Here is a 17,760-nt window from a genome sequence, read left to right as displayed (position 1 = left end):
GATATAAGTCAATGACCCAAAAATGTCACCTTATCCAAACAAGAACCTTGCAAAGTTTTATAATTCTCAACACAATTTTATTAATGAACAATTAATGAACACTAATTTCTAAATCTCATAGCAGCAATGAATGTACATCAACTACAAAACTCTAGTGAAAAGCAGTCACTTCACTACTATAAGTTCATGTGGCCCATAGCCATGTTCTGCTCAAGACACTTCTATCAAGATTGGGCTACATGTGCACTGGATGTCTGTTGTGAAAGAGTTTCCTCCTGCCTGTAATGATGGTGGTGCAAACCTAAGACAGAAGCATTTCCAGGGTGGTAAAGAAGCAAGGTTGCAACCCAGAATCCTCACCTATCTAACAATTTGAGAGGAAAACAGGTCACTGCATGTTCAACCATAATAATACTAGATGTCTGCACTGTGATGGAGCAGCCAAAAATATCACCTACCAGAAGGTGCCCCTGCCACTGACACCTAACCGTACTCAAGAACTTAAAACATGTCACATCCTGAGCAGCACAGTATCAGCAGAGGTGAACAAGAGATCAAGAAAAAGCTTTGGTGAGCCTTCACAGGAGGGAAAGATGAGTGACAGCAGATGTCTTGGATATGGATCACATGATAGTCCAGGCAAACTGGAATCCAGGTGGCCAAATGCACTACATCCTCAATTCTGTAGACAAAATCCATTTAGTATATGTTCAAATGTGAAACACTAAAATACTTTTAATGAGCTCACAATAAATTTTATGTTATTTATTTATTAAATAACAAAATAAATAAATAACTTCTGCCAAAAACAAACAAACAAACAACAAACAAAAAAGGGCTGTGGATGTAAACCAAGATTCAATATCCCTAGTACCAATAACCCACTGCCTTATTTCATTTAAAGTAGCTATGTTATCGGAACACAGTATGTGTCAATTGACTATTTTTTTCCCTCAAGTATGATATTCAGAAACAGAAAACAAAAGTGTTATTCTTGCCAGAGACAGTGGCACAGGCCTGTAATTCCAGGGACTCAGGAGGCTGAGGCAAGAGAATCCCAAGTTGGAGGACTAGGCTGGGGATGTGGCTCAAGTGGTAGCTCCTTGCCTGGCATGCGTGCGGCCTGGGTTTGATCCTCAGCACCACATACAAACAAAGATGTTGTGTCCGCCGAGAACTAAAAAATAAATATTAAAAAAAAATTCTCTCTCTTAAAAAAAAAAAAAGACCTACAGCAGCTTTTGGAGGCACTAAACTGGGGGAAGGAAAGTGGATTTGGGATCCTGCTTCCTACACATTTTGAAGAGTGGGGGCGGGCCACCAACAGGGAGGGGAGGGGAAGCTGGGAACAACAGCTGCCCATTCAACAATGGAAGCCAAGGGATAGGACCCAGGGCCATCTGCCAGTGGGAACTGGGCCTCATGCTCTGCAGCTGACCTCAGGGACAGGATACCCAGCCCAATCCTAGGGGCCAGAGAGCAGAAGTCCAGGGCCATCCGCCATGGAGGACTAGGCTGCACCCTCTGCACCAACGTTGGGCACCCAACACCCAGCTCACTCTGCGGGACCAGTGGAAGAGGCTTAGGGTCAGCCGCCAGCGAGGTGACTTCAAGATTCTACCATCCAGCCCAACCCCCAGGACCAGGGGACAGTAACCCAGGGCAACATCCAGAGGTGACTCCGCCAGGCTCTGAAGCTCACCCATTTGCGGGGGCCCCAAGGCAGGTGCTGACCATGTCCCTTCAGCCCTCGTCACATACTCACCATTTTTGTCTTTCTAGAGGACAGGGTGTTTTCTCGAGGACCTCAAGGCACCAGAGATAGAGGGAAGCACACGCTGCTCAGAATCCCCTAGGCCTGTTGGCAGAGCTCGTGGGGCCCGGAAAGGGAGGAGCAGAGTTGGTGAGGAAGAAAAGCCCGCGAGATTTCCAAAGCCTGCTCTTCCCCTCTGGTCTGGATCTGATTGGACAGTTCTACCCCAGCATCCCTATTGGGGCGCCTCCAATCAGGCCTCTGCATTGTGATTGACAGCTAAGGTTAACCAATCACTAACCAAAATTGCCTAGAGTGGCAGATCCTTGGCCCCAGCCCTTTTCAGGTGGAGCTTCTTACCTGGGCTAGAAACTAATCCAGGTGGAAAGCCTTTGCTTGAACTTGGTACAAATGGTAACATCTGGGATTGAGCTCTGGCTGAGGGAGAGTGCTTTCCCAGCACGGGTGATGCCTTGGGTTTTAACCTCACCACAGAAACAAACAACAATTTTAAAAAAATACAAAAATTAGTTACTTAAGGAGTCTAAGGCAGGAGGAGCCCAAGGTCAGGTGAAAATCCACAAATGTTAATGCTGTTTACCATGAGGAGTCCTTGCTGTCCCAAATCCTGCAGTATAACACCAGAGAAGCAGGTGGAGAGTGGAAAGTGGAAGGCTTTAATAAGAGAAAGCACAAAAGACTCCCCCACCCCAGGAAGAAGGGGACCCAAAAGGCAGAATCCCTGGAAGGGGGAGGTCTTCTCTCTCTTAAACCTAAGGTCATCTTTTGTCCTCCAACATTCCTGTCCTTTGTTTCCCTTTATTGTGCACATGGTAGGGGATATGGGTGGGAAGGACAAAGGGTGGGAGACTGGTGGACTGGTGGGGCAGGGAGGAGAAACCTGGGCAGGAACAGCCTAGGGTGGTTTGATTAGCATCTCCCTGTTTTACTGGGAGCTACTTCATTAACCCTTATTTAGGACTTGCCCAAGGCCATGACAACATGAACACTTCACTTCTCAGGTGTTTTTTTGGTTTCCCAGGATCAGATCAGATTGCATTTTTTATTGGACCTGATATTAGACCCCACTTACCCAGCTACACACACTACAATATTTCAATCTGGCTTCACAAACAGGGAGAGCCTACCTTAAAATAAATTAAAAGTGTTGATGATCTAGCTCAGAGGTCGAGCCCCACAGGGAGTATTCAACAGAACCTCAAAGAAAAAGATACCCATATACATATATAGTATCGGCTGGTGTGACCTCAGGCAACTTAGCAAGAGACACACTCAAAATTTTTGAAACAATATTTAAAAATATCATATGTATCATACATTTTTTTAAAGAGAGAGTGAGAGAGGAGGGAGAGAGAGAGAATTTTTAATATATATTTTTTAGTTCTCGGTGGACACAACATCTTTGTTGGTATGTGGTGCTGAGGATCGAACCCGGGCCGCATGTATGCAAGGCAAGCGCGCTACCCCTTTAGCCACATCCCCAGCCCATACATATTTGATATGTGAAAATAAATAGAGTTTGACAATTATTTTAGTAATTTTCATCACCTCCGGACTACTTATCTTTTGAGGAATTAGATAGAGCTAAGAAAAAAAACAGTCTGTGTTGGTGATTTGGCTCAGTGTTCTCTTCCCTAGCAGGATAGAGAAGAAGGAGGTGTGGGAGGCAATTCCCTAAGGCAGCAATGCGGGGTTGAAATAAAATCAGCACCTTGTGCTTAATGTCCATGTTCTACATTCCACTATTAGGGAGTTGTTGGAAGCCATCTGACTCTGGTGACCCCACACATCAGGTCATCTGTTTACCCCAAATGCAAATAGAAAAGGTCATGATGAAAAGCAGGAAAGGAACTTTGATCAGTGAAGCTACAGCAGGAAGACAAGGGAACCATGTCCTTAGCCCTCTTTTCAGAGCTGTCTAGGACTCTCAGGTTTTATAAAAAGGGCAATCAGTCATAGGCATGTGTGTACAGGGCACAGTGTATGTAGGTTTGGTGTCCTCTGTGGCTTCAGGCATCTGTGTGTGTCATAAAATGTTTGTGAACTCATGGTCACCTGACCCCTTGACACACTTCACCCTGCCGTGGTCCAGCTGCAGCAAAATAACCCCATTGCCCAGGCTGACCTGAATTGATCTCAGGAAGGGTCCCCTCCCTTGCGTTCCTTCCATGTCACTGGTTCAGAGCCACCAACATTTTCAAGAAAAGCCTCGAGCCCACCTGCTCCTGCCTGGTAAGCACCATATCCCTAGCTGCTGACCCAGGGCTCTCAGCTTCCTGGGTTTCAACTGATAGTTAAACCAGAAAGAAACAATACCCCTGCTCAGCTCGGCCCATAAAGCCTGCATATGAAACTCCACTTGGGGCACATATGGCCTGTGGCGTTGATACCACTGGTTATGGGGGAGGAGTTCTGCCCTCTCACATGTTGAAATTTGAACATTAGAGAAGCAAGCCCAGGCAAGCACACAAAGCAGGGTTTATTTTAAAAGAAGTAACATAGACTTCTCCCCAGGAGGGAGAGGGGGACCATAGCTGGTATCCTGGTATTCCCAGAAGCAAGGTGTTCAACCTTTCTATGAGTCCTAGGCTTCCTGTGATCTCTATGCCTTTCCCTTTATCCTTGTCCTTCCTGCCTTGGTGACTAGGCCCAGGAATGCTTGGTGAGATGGCACAAAGGTGACAAACATGGGAGGCTGAAGGGGGAAGGGCAGGGTGCAGCAGTCAAGGACACATTTACACCCTAAAAGCTGCCTGTAGGGAGGGGCAATTCCTGGGAGAGGCTACCTTAGCAACAGGAAGGAGCTAGGGCAGGTCCTTGATGAGGGTGGAGCAAGGGCTCTGAAGGGATTAACATTTCTATCCCTCAGGGGACAGTCTGCAACTTGCCAGACTCTCTCAACATTGGCCTCCTAGATCAGACCTGACTCCATTTACCTGTCTGTACTGACTGCCTGTCTATTTCTGGCTTCAGTATCTGCCCCTTCCCAGAAAGTGAGTACAACCTTATTTTTACTCTTAGTTTGAATTGGTGAAGCCTTTCACATCTTGTGCAATGGCCCAAATTCAGTCTACCTACCAAGATTCCCAATGACCATGGGGAGCGGCGCTTATACATTAACAGTCATATTCCCTCAAGTATGGAATAGTGGCCACATACCTGTCTAGGGCTGAGAACTCAACTCTAGGTTCTCCTCCTCCCATGCTGGGCATTAAATCCATGGCAGGGGTACAGAATCCCTGATCTCCATCCCCAGCCCTTTTTTATTGTGGTACAAAGAAGTGGGTGGGAGCATACTTAAGGGTCTGGTGGAGCATCTGAGAAAGAGACCACACAAGAGACTGGCTCCATGCAATTGGCAAAAGCGGATATTCATTGGGGATCCATTCCAGCACGCTGGGGATCCGTGCTCACTCAAGATGGGAGAGCAGCCCAGAGCCCAGAGCAGAGTTCAAGTGGAGCTTAAGTACAGTTTTTGGAGAGGGGGGGGCTTTGCATATATCAGAACAAATCATCATGAGGCGCGGGAAAATTGAACAACAACCCTGAGTCAGGATTAGTACATACATTGGCGGGAACAATCTGGGCAGGGGTGATTAGTCATTCCTAAGCGGGGTACACATTTAAACCGATTGGTTTTGGAGCTTACATTACATGTTACCTGGAGCCCTTAGCTATTTAACAACCAGGGAATCAATGGAGATATTACTGGGCAGTTCAGGTATTGTCCTAACAGCTACAGAGATTACAGGTTCCGGGGGTAGCAGAGGAATTGTAACAATACCTAGTCTTTACTTTTTTTAGCCCAGTCTTTTACACTTTAACTCAAACTTTTGCAGCTTAGAATCAGCTTAGAAATTTTACCTTTACACATAAATATAGTGGATTTGAGAATATAACTCTGAAAACCAGCCTAATTCCTTCTTAAGATTGGGATCCATCGCATCCAAAACTCATGAAAACTAATTTTTGTTTTAGTATAAATTACTGCAATCTTTCAACTTGCTTGGAATGCTTGCCCATGCCTTGAAGTCACCCATACTTGGCTCCCCCTGACCAGATAACAACCCTCTCTGAAACCTCAGTGGTACCTCATACATTCTAATGTTGGGATCTGAATTTATTCCCTACCTTGAAATGTTAAGCCATGTAGTTCATTAACCTACTACGTGCCTTTGTATTATGCTTGTCCAAATCCTGGTATCTGTAAGTTCTCAAGACACCCCTCTTTGCAAACTTTTGTGTTATAAAAATGTGTTCGGAGGGCTGGGGATGTGGCTCACACAGTAGCTTGCTCGCCTGGCATGCCTGAGGCACGGGTAAGATGCTCAGCACCACATAGAAACAAAAATGTTGTGTCTTCCGAAAATGAAAAATAAATATTAAAAATTCTCTCTCTCTCTCCCTCTCTCTAAAAAAAGAGTTGTTGTTTGATTTAAAACAAATGTGTTCTGAGAGAGCTGGAATATCTTTAGCCTGGGGTTTGAGGACAGACAGACATGGCCAGCTCCTGGGTACATAAATAAAATTTTGATTAAGTTTGATTCAAAATTGGAGTCTGTTCTTTTTCTTGTGTTGTGGTTTAACAGTGCCAGTGAAAGGCTAAAGTTTCTAAGCTGCAAAGCCTGAGTTAAAATGTAAAGGACCAGGCATTGTAAACCTGCTTCTAAACTACAAAGCCTGGGTTAAATTCCTGTAGCTGTTAGGACAATACCCGAACTGCCCAGTAAGTATTCCTCAGATCCTCTGGTTGTTTAATAACTTAGGACCCTGTGTAGCCCAGCATGTAGGTATTCAAGGCCCAAAACAAATCAGTTTTAATGTGTACCCCGCTTAGGAGTGACCAATCACCCCCGCCCAGCCTGTTCCTGCCAATGAATGTACTAATCAAGTCTAAGAATTATTGTTTGATTTTCCCGCGGGTGTATGGTGATTGGTTAAAGGAGACTATGATGTGTATAAAGTCCCCACCCTCCCCAAAAAGTGTACCTAAGCACTGCTCAACCCTTGCCCTAGGCTCCGGGTCTTTCCCTCTTCCAAGGTGGGCATGGAGCCCCAGCATGCTGAATCAATAAATCCCCTTCTGCCAATTGCATGAGTGTTCTCTTGGTGGTCTCTTTCTCCAACGCTTCACCAGACCCTTACACCAGGTCTCTAACAAGGCCATCTTTGGTTTTGGCCAAGGGAGCATATTTTTTACACATGATGAGACATCTTTAAGCCAATACATTAAAAAACTGAAAAAAAAATCATTCAATAAATTCTTTCTTAGAAAACAACAATAACAACGACAAAACTTGAGCAGTATCCTGGGATAGTGGTGCAAACCATGCCATGAGGGTCAAAAATTCTAGCCCAGGGGTGGGGATGTGGCTCAACCGGTAGCTCGCTCACATGGCATGCGTGCGGCCTGGATTCGATCCTCAGCACCACATACAAACAAAGATGTTGGGTCCACCGAGAACTGAAAAATAAACATTGAAAAACTCTCTCTCTCTCTTTCTCTCTCACTCTCTCTTTAAAAAAAAATTCTAGCCCAACCTCTGAAATGTAGCCTCACTCTCTCTCAAAATACAACTTAAAAGGGGCAGGGCATGTAGCTCAGTGTTATAGCAACCCTAGGTTTAATGGTCAGTTTAAAAACAATAACATCCCAAAGAGGAATAGAGGGGAAAAAGACAAAAGAAAAGAGAAGAGTGTAAAAGGGCAGACATCAATCGAATTACACCAACAGTGACATTATATGGCAACTGACTGAACAATCCTCTCCTAAGGTAGAGATCAGCAGACAGAATGAAAACACGGTCCAGTTCTATGCTATGTGCAGGGGTCACTGCTGGGATATCAATGGATAAAGAGTTTGAAAATAAGAGGATGTGAGTCCTACACCATGAAAACAGACACCATGAGTCAGCTCTCCTGTAATACCTTTCCAAAATCAGGCAAAATGTTTCGAAGCCACAATTAATTGAGCCAGAACAGCTGTGAGACATGGACATATGATGTTTATTTTTTTTAAGAGAGAGAGAGAATTTTAATATTTATTTTTCAGTTTTCGGCGGACACAACATCTTTGTTTGTATGTGGTGCCGAGGATCGAACCCGGGCCGCACGCTACCGCTTGAGCCACATCCCCAGCCCGACACATGATGTTAAGGTGTTCCTGAATGCTCCATCCTCTTTCCCAAAGCCAATCCAATAATAAGGACACAGCTGTGAGTTTACAGGGGAAAAAACTGGTTTTCTAGCAAAGGAGCAGCACAGTGACTACTGTCCAGAGACCAGGATTCTGCCAATCAGAAGAAACAGTTGTCTTTGGGGGGGGGAGAGGGAGATAGGGGTTCCAGGGATTGAACCAGGTGCACTCAATCAAGGAGCCACATCCCCAGCCTCATTTTGTATATTATTTAGAGCCGGGGTCTCTCTGAGTAGCTTAGCATATTGACTTTGCTGGGGCTGCCTGTACACTCTTGATCCTCCTGCCTCAGCCTCCCTAGAGGCTGGGATTGAGGCATCACCACCACACCTGGCACAAAGCAAAATATTTCATTAATGAGATGGAAAGTCCTTAGTTTGATGTCAATTAAAGTTTATAATTTGGTTATTCTGGGTTTGTTTGGGTTTGCTATTGCAGAAACCCAAAGCACATTCCAGGAGACACAAAAGCCTGTAGAGTCCACACAATGTTATGTGATCCAACCTTGTGGCCTCCCTGGGACACAAAGGCAACCTGTCAGCTCCTTTCATGTTCTTACCAATATGAACCATTTCAGGGTCAGCTGAAATGCAAGCTGACTTTGGCATTGAAAGGGGACCTCATGTCTAACAGAAGAGTCATGTGCCACGAGGACAATAGGCAGTGAAGCAATGACAGAATGACAGACATGCCATTTTGCTCCCATGTGAAGGCTGAGTTCTGGAGGCTGCTCCTGCCCAGGGCAGATCTTAAAGTGGGGATAAGGTCCCAGGCCACGTGGGTTGCTGATGTGATCTGAGGTTCTGCACAGACCTCTGCAGCAGCCATTTCCAGGACAGTGACAATCCCAGGCCTGCCTCAGTCCCTCATCCCCATGTTTCATCCGCCCTTGGGACCCAGAACAAGAAATATGGTGAGAAGTGGACCCAACTCTGCCCCCGATTTCAGTTCTGGCTACTTGGGTGCATACACCCTTGAGCTCTGGGCATTTGAAAGAATCCAGTAGAAACATGAGACCCAGAGATGTGTCGAACAGCACTGAGGGACATGGTCAGGTCAGCCACAGAGGGCTTGGGGTTGAGGTGGGGCTGTCCTCTGGCATGAAGGAAAGCACAATAGTGGAGACACAATGGTTTCCCTGGAGGGGGATTTGGAGTGGGGGGAGAGGACTGAGACTCTGCTGCCCACCTCACTGCCAGCCCATCCATACTAGATGCCTTGCCACAAAAGCACCCCGATGAATCCTCTCAGGCCCCTGTTTTGGTTTTAAAGTGAAAATTAAAGATACTGGGTGTGAAAGTTCTGCCTTTTTCTGGGGAAAGCTCAGGCTACACGTGGGTTCCAAGAGTCATACCCATGGACAGGGGTCCAGGCTCCATCCCTGTTCCAGGTGATGGGTGTGTCTCACCAGAGGCTTGGTTTTCTTCCAGTGAAGGGGGTCAGAGGAGGAGGTGGCCACACATGTGTTGATATGCTGCTCTGGCTGAGGACACCAAATCTATGCTCTGCCCAGGGTTGTCTCCTACCTTGGGCTTGGATGGCTTCAGTCTCTGGCCTCCTGGTTTCCCAAGTTAAATAATTTATGGCCTCTTCCACTGGCATGTTGGTGATGCTTGGGACCTTTTTCCACATGACAGGGACACGTGGTCACTGTTGAATGATGACAGCTGGAGCACAATGAGGCATGGGGGTGAGGAGACTGGCCCATGGTTCTGAGAATGGCCCCTTGAACACCCAGCCTCCCTTGCAGTCTCCTGGCCTGCAGGTCAAAGCCCTGTAAGTGGAAGAGGCTCCTCACACAAGGTTAGGTTCACCCTCTTCCTCAGAAGTGAATCTGGGGCCTAAGTAGCTCCAATGAGTCCCTCCAGCTCTAATAAGATAGAAAAACTGGGAGCCTCTTTCTGGGATCAAAGGAAGGTTATGAACCAAGCACGTCTCCATCCCTCATGCCTGACAGCCCTTTCCCAGATCTTCTTATTCTCATGAGCCAGGGAAACATTTAATTTTCATAACTATTTGATGCTGTAGTTGGACATGATAGAAAATGTGTCTCTACAGCTTTGGCGTTGTTCTGTAACCTCACTTTAATCCTTAACCTGAGCAGAAACAGCCCTCTCCACAGCATGTACTGCAGAATGTCACCTGATGGGAGGCTGTAGCTGCATCAATGATGTAGGGCACATGAGGATAGGCACCCAAGGATGTCCCAGGATTAGATTTATTAGCTGCAGGGTTCTGAGGTGTATCACCTCAAGTTTTTTGGTTCACTGCTTGTAATTTCATTGATCTTCATTTATACCCAGTGAGACAGGGATAGAGGTCTATATTTTCTGTAGGTGTATACGTGAAGAATTTTTTTTTAGTTCACAGAAAGTGCTTTGTGTACCAATTGTAAGATTAGTCAAAGGTCTGCCAAGCTTTACCACAAAAGAAGAAGTCTGTATTAGAACCCACATTGAGATCTTTGCAAAATCTGCTCTTGACATTTTTTGAAAGAAAATTATGGTGAAGGTCTCTCCAGAAGCTAAGTTAATATTCCTTGGTGGAGAAAGGAGGACCACTATATTAGCACATCAGACTGGGACACTCCTTACCAAGTCTTTGTTCATGTAGACTGTATTAAGTAGGTTTTCTTAACCTTAAACCATCACACAATTTCCCCAGGGCTACTGAGCTACTCTAAACACAGAGAAATCAAGCCTGAGTTTTCTAGAATATTCCACCTAAGTATTATTCATAGGGAGAAAAGCTAAGTTGGATGTAGTTTTTTTTAAAAAAAAATTCACTGGTATAAAAGACCTTTAAGAAGGAAGAGACCATATGCAATTGTGGAGGAAATACCTGCAGAGCTGCATCTGCTGATGTGGTCATCAGTGGAGTCCACACACACAGCACCAGCAAACTCATCACCTGAGCTACGGCAGTGCTTGGTGCAAGAATGCCTGCCTAGCATGCACAAGGCAGGATTGGGTCCCCTGAATTGGGGAAAGAAAAGAGAAAGCAACTCAAGCATAGGGCAAAACATATTTTGAGAAAGTGTCTCTCCAAGTATTATACACAAATGACATTATGCTATAATGCTCTTTAATATGCTTACATACAGCACAATACATGAGACTTAGAACAAGCACAAGTAACAAGAGTGTGGTCTCAGAGTCATCAACAGCTCAATAAGCAATCAAGGAAAAGAAAGAGGCCAGCTTTAGGTCACACAGAAACATCCCTATGTTCCCAGCTGCCAGTCTCACTCCATCTCAAAAAACAACAATTAAAAGGACTGTGGGGAAACTCAGTGGTGGAGCACTCCTGGGTGAAATGTGAACAAAGACAGAGAGGAAAGAAGTTCAGAAGAGACATTTCACCAGTCTGTATTTTGGAGTGGAGAGGCCTAAACTAACATACAGAATATGTAATGAAACAATGGACACAAAAGATTTACAATACAGGAAAATGGAATCTAAAAATAAGAGAGATTTAACTGAGAAGAAAAACATGTTGTTCTAAAATCTTGATGCTGATGCAATGCACCTCTCCAACACAGGGTGCATTTTTGGTACCTCTGAATAGATAAACAAAGAAATGAAGGAAAAACCTTTTCACACACCTACAAATTTTTCTCAAAATAAATAAATAAAATAAAAATATCCTCAAGTCTGAACAAGTGCAAATGGATCTGAAAAAAGCACAGGTCCCACCACATGTCTACATACAGGGCTTTTCTCCAGTGTGGTTTCTTAAATGCTGTTCTAAGGAACCTGGAAAGTTGAAAGTCTTACTACAATTTTGAAAGAGAGAAAAAGGATCTTCTCAGATGTGAAATCTTTGTCTTTGAAGAAAACTCTGAAAGCTGAATACTGCCTCACATGGCTTATCCTCAGCATTTTCTACAGTATGAGTCCTTTCATACAACTGAACAAAACTAGAACAGCTCAACAACTCATATTTCTTTTTTGCATAGGATTTATTCTTTTATTCCAAAAGAATCTTCTGAGGCCTTAGTAAAAGATTGAGAAAACTAGATTTCTCACACTTCTCACGCTCACAGGGCTTCTCTGTGTGTTTTCATATATGAGAAGAAAAACAGGGCTGGAGGGGAAGCTGACAGGATGTAGCTTTTCTCTGGTATGTATTCTGGTATGTATTCCAGGGCTTTTCTCTGGTATGTATTCTTCCATGTTTATGAAGCTGATGGGATGTAGCAAAGGTGTAGCCCCACTGCTTACATTCAGAGGGTTTGTTTTTCAATGTGAATGAAATGCCTTTGAAGGCAATAGGGAAAATGGAATGGCTTGTGATAATTTTATACATTTAAAGAGTTACTCAGTTGGAAGTGGTGGTGTATGCCTTTAATTCCTGAGACTTGAGAGGCTAATTCTGAAGGATCAATGTTGGAGGCTAGCCTCAGCACCTTAGAAAGACCCTAAAAATGCAGCAAGTCCCTGTCTCAAAATAAAAAGTAACTGGAATGTAGCTAAGTGGTAGAGCACAACCAGAATAAATCCCCAATCTCTCTCTCTCTCTCTGCCTCTCTCTCTCTCTCTCTCTCTCACACACACACACATTTTCAGCAGTGTGAGTACTTTCTTGTCTTTGAGAATGACATGAAATATTGATTTACCAGGTTTTACATTCAAAGGATTTTTCTCCAGTAACTTCCTACATGCATATGAGTGAAACAGTAATAACAGAAAAGTTTACCAATTGTTTTCATGAATATGATTTCTCTGCAGTATCTGTTCTTTCACGTATGTGAAGCAGACAGGGTGTGGCAAAAGCTTTTCCACATTGTTGTTATTCATAGCGCTTTTCTCTGGCATGGATTCTTTCATGTGTGTGAAGCGTAGGGGATGCAGCAAAGGCTTTGCCACACTGCTTACATTCATAGGGCTTCTCTCCAGTGTGCATTCTTCCATGAATCTGAAGGTAACTGGATCTAGAAAAGGCTTTGCCACACTGCTTACATTCATAAGGCTTCTGTCCAGTATGAGTTTTTTCATGTGAGTGAAGGTGACTGGATGTAGCAAAGGCTTTGCCACACTGCTTACATTCATATGGCTTCTCTCCAGTGTGCATTCTTCCATGAATCTGAAGGTAAGTGGATGTAGCAAAGGCTTTGCCACACTGCTTACAATCATAGGGCTTCGCACCAGTATGAGTTTTCTCATGTAAGTGAAGGCTAGAGGACTGAGTGAAGGCTTTCCCACACTGCTTACATTCATAGGGCTTCTCTCCAGTATGAGTTCGTTCATGTATCTGAAGGCCAGAGGCAGTAGTGAAGACTTTTCCACATTGTTGACATTCAGAGCATTTCTCTCTAGTATGTCTTCTTCCATGAATTTGAAGGTTACTAGATGTAGAAAAGGCTTTTCCACACTGCTCACATTTATAAGGCTTCTCCCCAGTATGAGTTTTTTCATGTGACTGAAGGTAACTGAATGTAGCAAAGGCTTTTCCACACTGCTTACATTCATAGGGCTTTTCTCCAGTATGCATTCTTCCATGAATCTGAAGAGAACTGAATTTAGAAAAGGCTTTGCCACACTGCTTACATGAATAGGGCTTCTCTCCAGTATGAGTTTTTTCATGTGTGTGAAGGTTAGTGGACTGAGTGAAGGCTTTGCCACACTGCTTACATGCATAGGGCTTCTCTCCAGTGTGCATTCTTCCATGAATCTGAAGGTAACTGGATCTAGAAAAGGCTTTGCCACACTGCTTACATTCATAAGGCTTCTGTCCAGTATGAGTTTTTTCATGTGCGTGAAGGTGACTGGATGTAGCAAAGGCTTTGCCACACTGCTTACATTCATATGGCTTCTCTCCAGTGTGCATTCTTCCATGAATCTGAAGGTACATGGACGTAGCAAAGGCTTTGCCACACTGCTTACAATAATAGGGCTTCGCTCCAGTATGACTTTTCTCATGTAAGTGAAGGCTAGAGGACTGAGTGAAGGCTTTCCCACACTGCTTACATTCATAGGGCTTCTCTCCAGTATGAGTTCGTTCATGTATCTGAAGGCCACAGGCAGTAGTGAAGACTTTTCCACACTGTTGACATTCAGAGCATTTCTCTCTAGTATGTCTTCTTCCATGAATCTGAAGGTTACTAGATGTAGAAAAGGCTTTTCCACACTGCTCACATTTATAAGGCTTCTCCCCAGTATGAGTTTTTTCATGTAACTGAAGGTAACTGAATGTAGCAAAGGCTTTGCCACACTGCTTACATTCATAGGGCTTTTCTCCAGTATGCACTCTTCCATGAATCTGAAGAGAACTGAATTTAGAAAAGGCTTTGCCACACTGCTTACATGCATAGGGCTTCTCTCCAGTGTGAGTTTTTTCATGTGTGTGAAGGTTAGTGGACTGAGTGAAGGCTTTGCCACACTGCTTACATGCATAGGGCTTCTCTCCAGTGTGCATTCTTCCATGAATCTGAAGGTAACTGGATCTAGAAAAGGCTTTGCCACACTGCTTACATTCATAGGGCTTCTCTCCAGTGTGCATTCTCTGATGTATTCTAAGTAAACTGGGATAAGCAAAGTCTTTCCCACATACCTTACATTTGAAACCTTCATTCCCCATGTGTGTGATCCTGTGCCTTTGAAGACTTGTGTGTGAAATACAGGTCGGACCACCTCCTTTACATTCATACACTTTCTCTCCAGCATGAGTTCTTTCATGTCTTCTTAATAAAGAGGAGAAACAAAAGACTTTCCCACATACCTCACATTGAAAACGTTTACGTTCACTGTGTTTTCTCATGTGTCGTGGAACACCCGTGGGAGAAGACGAGGCTTCACTACATTGTTGATATTCGTAGGGTTGCCACCCAGTATGAGTATCTTTATGCCTTTGAATGTCACTGGAATGACGGATGACTTTCCCACGTACTGTACATTTAAAAGGTCCATCTCCAGTTTGTATTAACATTTGTGTGTGAACATTTTTGGGAGAAACCAGAGATTTCTTATATTGTTTCAATTCACATGGCTTCTCTTCACATTCCCCATGCTTGTAGTATTTGTGTCCAGAGTATGATGTGATCTGCCTATGAAGGAATGAAGGTCATATGAAGTCTTTTGCACACATAATGAAGTCACATGGATTTACTCTATTAAAGTTTTTCTTTGTTCAATTAAGAATTGGAATCGATTTGAAGGTTTTCCCACACTATTTTGTGCCTTTGAGTTTACCATATGACTTCTTTAAGGAAGAAGAAGTGACCAGCACATAATCAATGCTTGATTCATTCACAATTTTCTATGTATTGATAAATCTTTACATTACTACCAACATCAGGTAAAGGCTAGGTTTTCTGACTTGTTCAACTTGCTTAAAAATAAGGAGATTGAAAGCAAACAATCCTTTTCAACACAGCTTCTCTATGGCTATTATCCAAATAGTGATATTCACATATGCGATTTCATATACTTTTTGTATGTCAAATACTTTGAAAAGACAGAATATCTGTTACAGCTAAGTATATACTTCAGGTGAAAAGCACTATAAGAATAAATACTTCTCAAATTATGCATACTTCTTTCGTTGGTTTCCTTTAAATATTACATGACCGTTCTCAGACCCTGTCATGGACTCTTCTTGTGAGGACAGTTACCTTACATTGCTCCCAGAGTTTTCAATCTGAACTTCAGTGTTCTTGTCTTCCCACTTGTTTCCTAAAATGAGAGAAAAGAAAAATCTTTATGAATATTTAGGAGCTAACAATGCTTTGCCAAATGATACATGCTATTTATGCTGCAATAATTCACCAACTGATTCCCTTTTCACCTTCTACATAAATGACCAAAATAAACATGATTTGTCTATTTGATTCAGTTTGAAAACATCATTATTACCTAGAGAAGCCAGGTTACTGAGGACTTCCAACATCACATCTCTGTAAAGATTCTTCTGGGAAGGATCCAGGAAAGCCCACTCCTCCTGGGTGAAGTTCACAGCCACGTCCTCCAAGGTCACTGAGATCTAAAATATCCCACCAAATGTATAGTGGAGGCCAGGAGAGATTGACAGCATGAGAAATCTATACTCAACATGCATGGTGTTCACATGATTCCAGGAGGAACCCTAAGGTAAAGGATGAACTTTGGCTTATCATAACATGTTGCTTCATCCATTCCCTTCGTCAAATGTGCAATACTGGTTTAGTAACTAACAAACACCCTACACCAATGCAATATTTTCAAAACAGTGGAGACTATTGGCTGGAGAGAAGGGGTATTCCATACTATGAGTAATGACACATTTAATTGTCACCCTGATTGGATTAAAAGATACAGATGATTAATGAGATTCTGCCTGTGTCCATGAGGGTGTGTCTACAAATGATTGGCACGTGGGATAGTGAGCCAAACAGGCAAACCTTTTTAAGGTAGGCAGCACCAGCCAATAGGACTGTGTCTTAGGTGGAACAAAAGTTGAAAGAAGAAGGAAGCAGCAGCAGAGCAAGCTCCTTTCTTCTCCAATAGGTTCTTGTTTGCTACTGCAATGGTCTGAGGGTATCAGACTCTGCCTTGTTCCCTCTCCCAAAGCAGACTCTGCCAGTGATTCTCCAGGGAGTTTCCAGAACCTTTGGTCTGGACTAGGGCAGCACCATTGATCCCTCTTGTTCTGATGCTTCAGCCTCTTGGACTCTGCAGCAACTACTCTGAAAACTTTCCAGTTGCAGATTGCCACTGTGGACATCCAGCTTTGGGTCAAGTAGGCCAATCTAATAAGTCCCCTTTTATAATCAAACTTCCTCTTGATGCTGTTCCTCTAGAGAACACTGACTAATAAAACTATGTAAGCCAAAAATTGCTCTGAAAAACAAAGTCTAACTAATAAAGAAGTAAATAAACTACCAAGCCATGAAGTTTTACAAATATATACATAAGAAATAATAGTATATGCCAAATACCATTTTTATAATAATGTAAGAATAAATCAATGAGTCATACGTACAAATTTCAAAACTATGGACAAAAGCAAAGAAACTGATTTTCAATACTATTTCCATCTGGAAATAAATTGGATGATAAATCTTCAAAGGTCATTCCAGAGACTGGGGTTGTGGCTCAGTGGTAGAGCACTTGACTCGCACGTGCAAGACCCTGGGTTCAATCCTCAGCACCACATAAAAATGAATAACTAAAATAAAGGTATTGTGTCCAACTACAAATAAAAAATAAATATTTTTAAAAATGACATTCCAATTGCTGGTGTGGTAGTTTGCACCTGTAAGTTCAGCCACTAGGGTGGTTAAGGCAGAGAAATGGCAAGTTGGAGGCCAGTCTCAGCAACTTAGCAAGATACTCAGAAATTTAGTGAGACTGATCTTCATTAAGAATAAAAAGGAGGGACTGGGACTGTATCTGAGTGGCAGAGCACGTGTAGTATGTGTGAGGCACTAGGCACTGGGTATAATCCTCAGCACCACAGAAAAATAAACAAAATAAAGGTATTCTGTCCATCTATAACGATACATACATATATATATATATACATACATACATAAGAAGAAGGGCTGAGTATGTGCTCAGTGGTGAATGGGGCTGGGGATGTAGCTCAAGTAGTAGCGCACTCGCCTCGCATGCACAGGGCCCTGGGTTCGAGCCTCAGTACTACATAAAAGTAAAATAAAGATGTTATATAAACCGAAAACTAAAAAATAAATTTTAAAAAAATTACATTGAAGATGGGAGTGATGGTGCACACCTGTATCTCAGAGGTTCAGGAGTCTGAGGCACTAGGCGATGTAGCAAGACTCTGTACCAAAACAAAGAATCTAAAAGGG

At 43.3% G+C, this 17,760-nt stretch overlaps 1 protein-coding gene and 1 long non-coding RNA gene across 2 annotated transcripts in view; one reads left to right on the top strand and one right to left on the bottom strand.

Annotated features, from left to right (window-relative positions):
• Window positions 1-17,760, top strand: part of LOC144371982 (uncharacterized) — a 56,066-nt gene that overhangs the window by 28,927 nt on the left and 9,379 nt on the right. The gene's annotated exons all lie outside the window — the stretch shown is intronic.
• LOC144371978 (uncharacterized) lies at window positions 11,125-16,515 on the bottom strand. The gene is made up of 3 exons (XM_078035336.1): window positions 15,824-16,515; window positions 15,583-15,643; window positions 11,125-15,015 (listed from the first exon to the last, which is right to left on the bottom strand). The coding sequence occupies exons 1-3, from the start codon at window positions 15,855-15,857 to the stop codon at window positions 12,762-12,764; spliced, it is 2,349 nt and encodes a 782-aa protein (XP_077891462.1). The 5' UTR covers window positions 15,858-16,515; the 3' UTR covers window positions 11,125-12,761.

Source organism: Ictidomys tridecemlineatus, chromosome Y, assembly GCF_052094955.1.
Source record: "Ictidomys tridecemlineatus isolate mIctTri1 chromosome Y, mIctTri1.hap1, whole genome shotgun sequence".
In the NCBI taxonomy this organism is placed as follows: domain Eukaryota; kingdom Metazoa; phylum Chordata; class Mammalia; order Rodentia; family Sciuridae; genus Ictidomys; species Ictidomys tridecemlineatus.
This window is presented reverse-complemented; position numbering and strand designations above follow the sequence as displayed.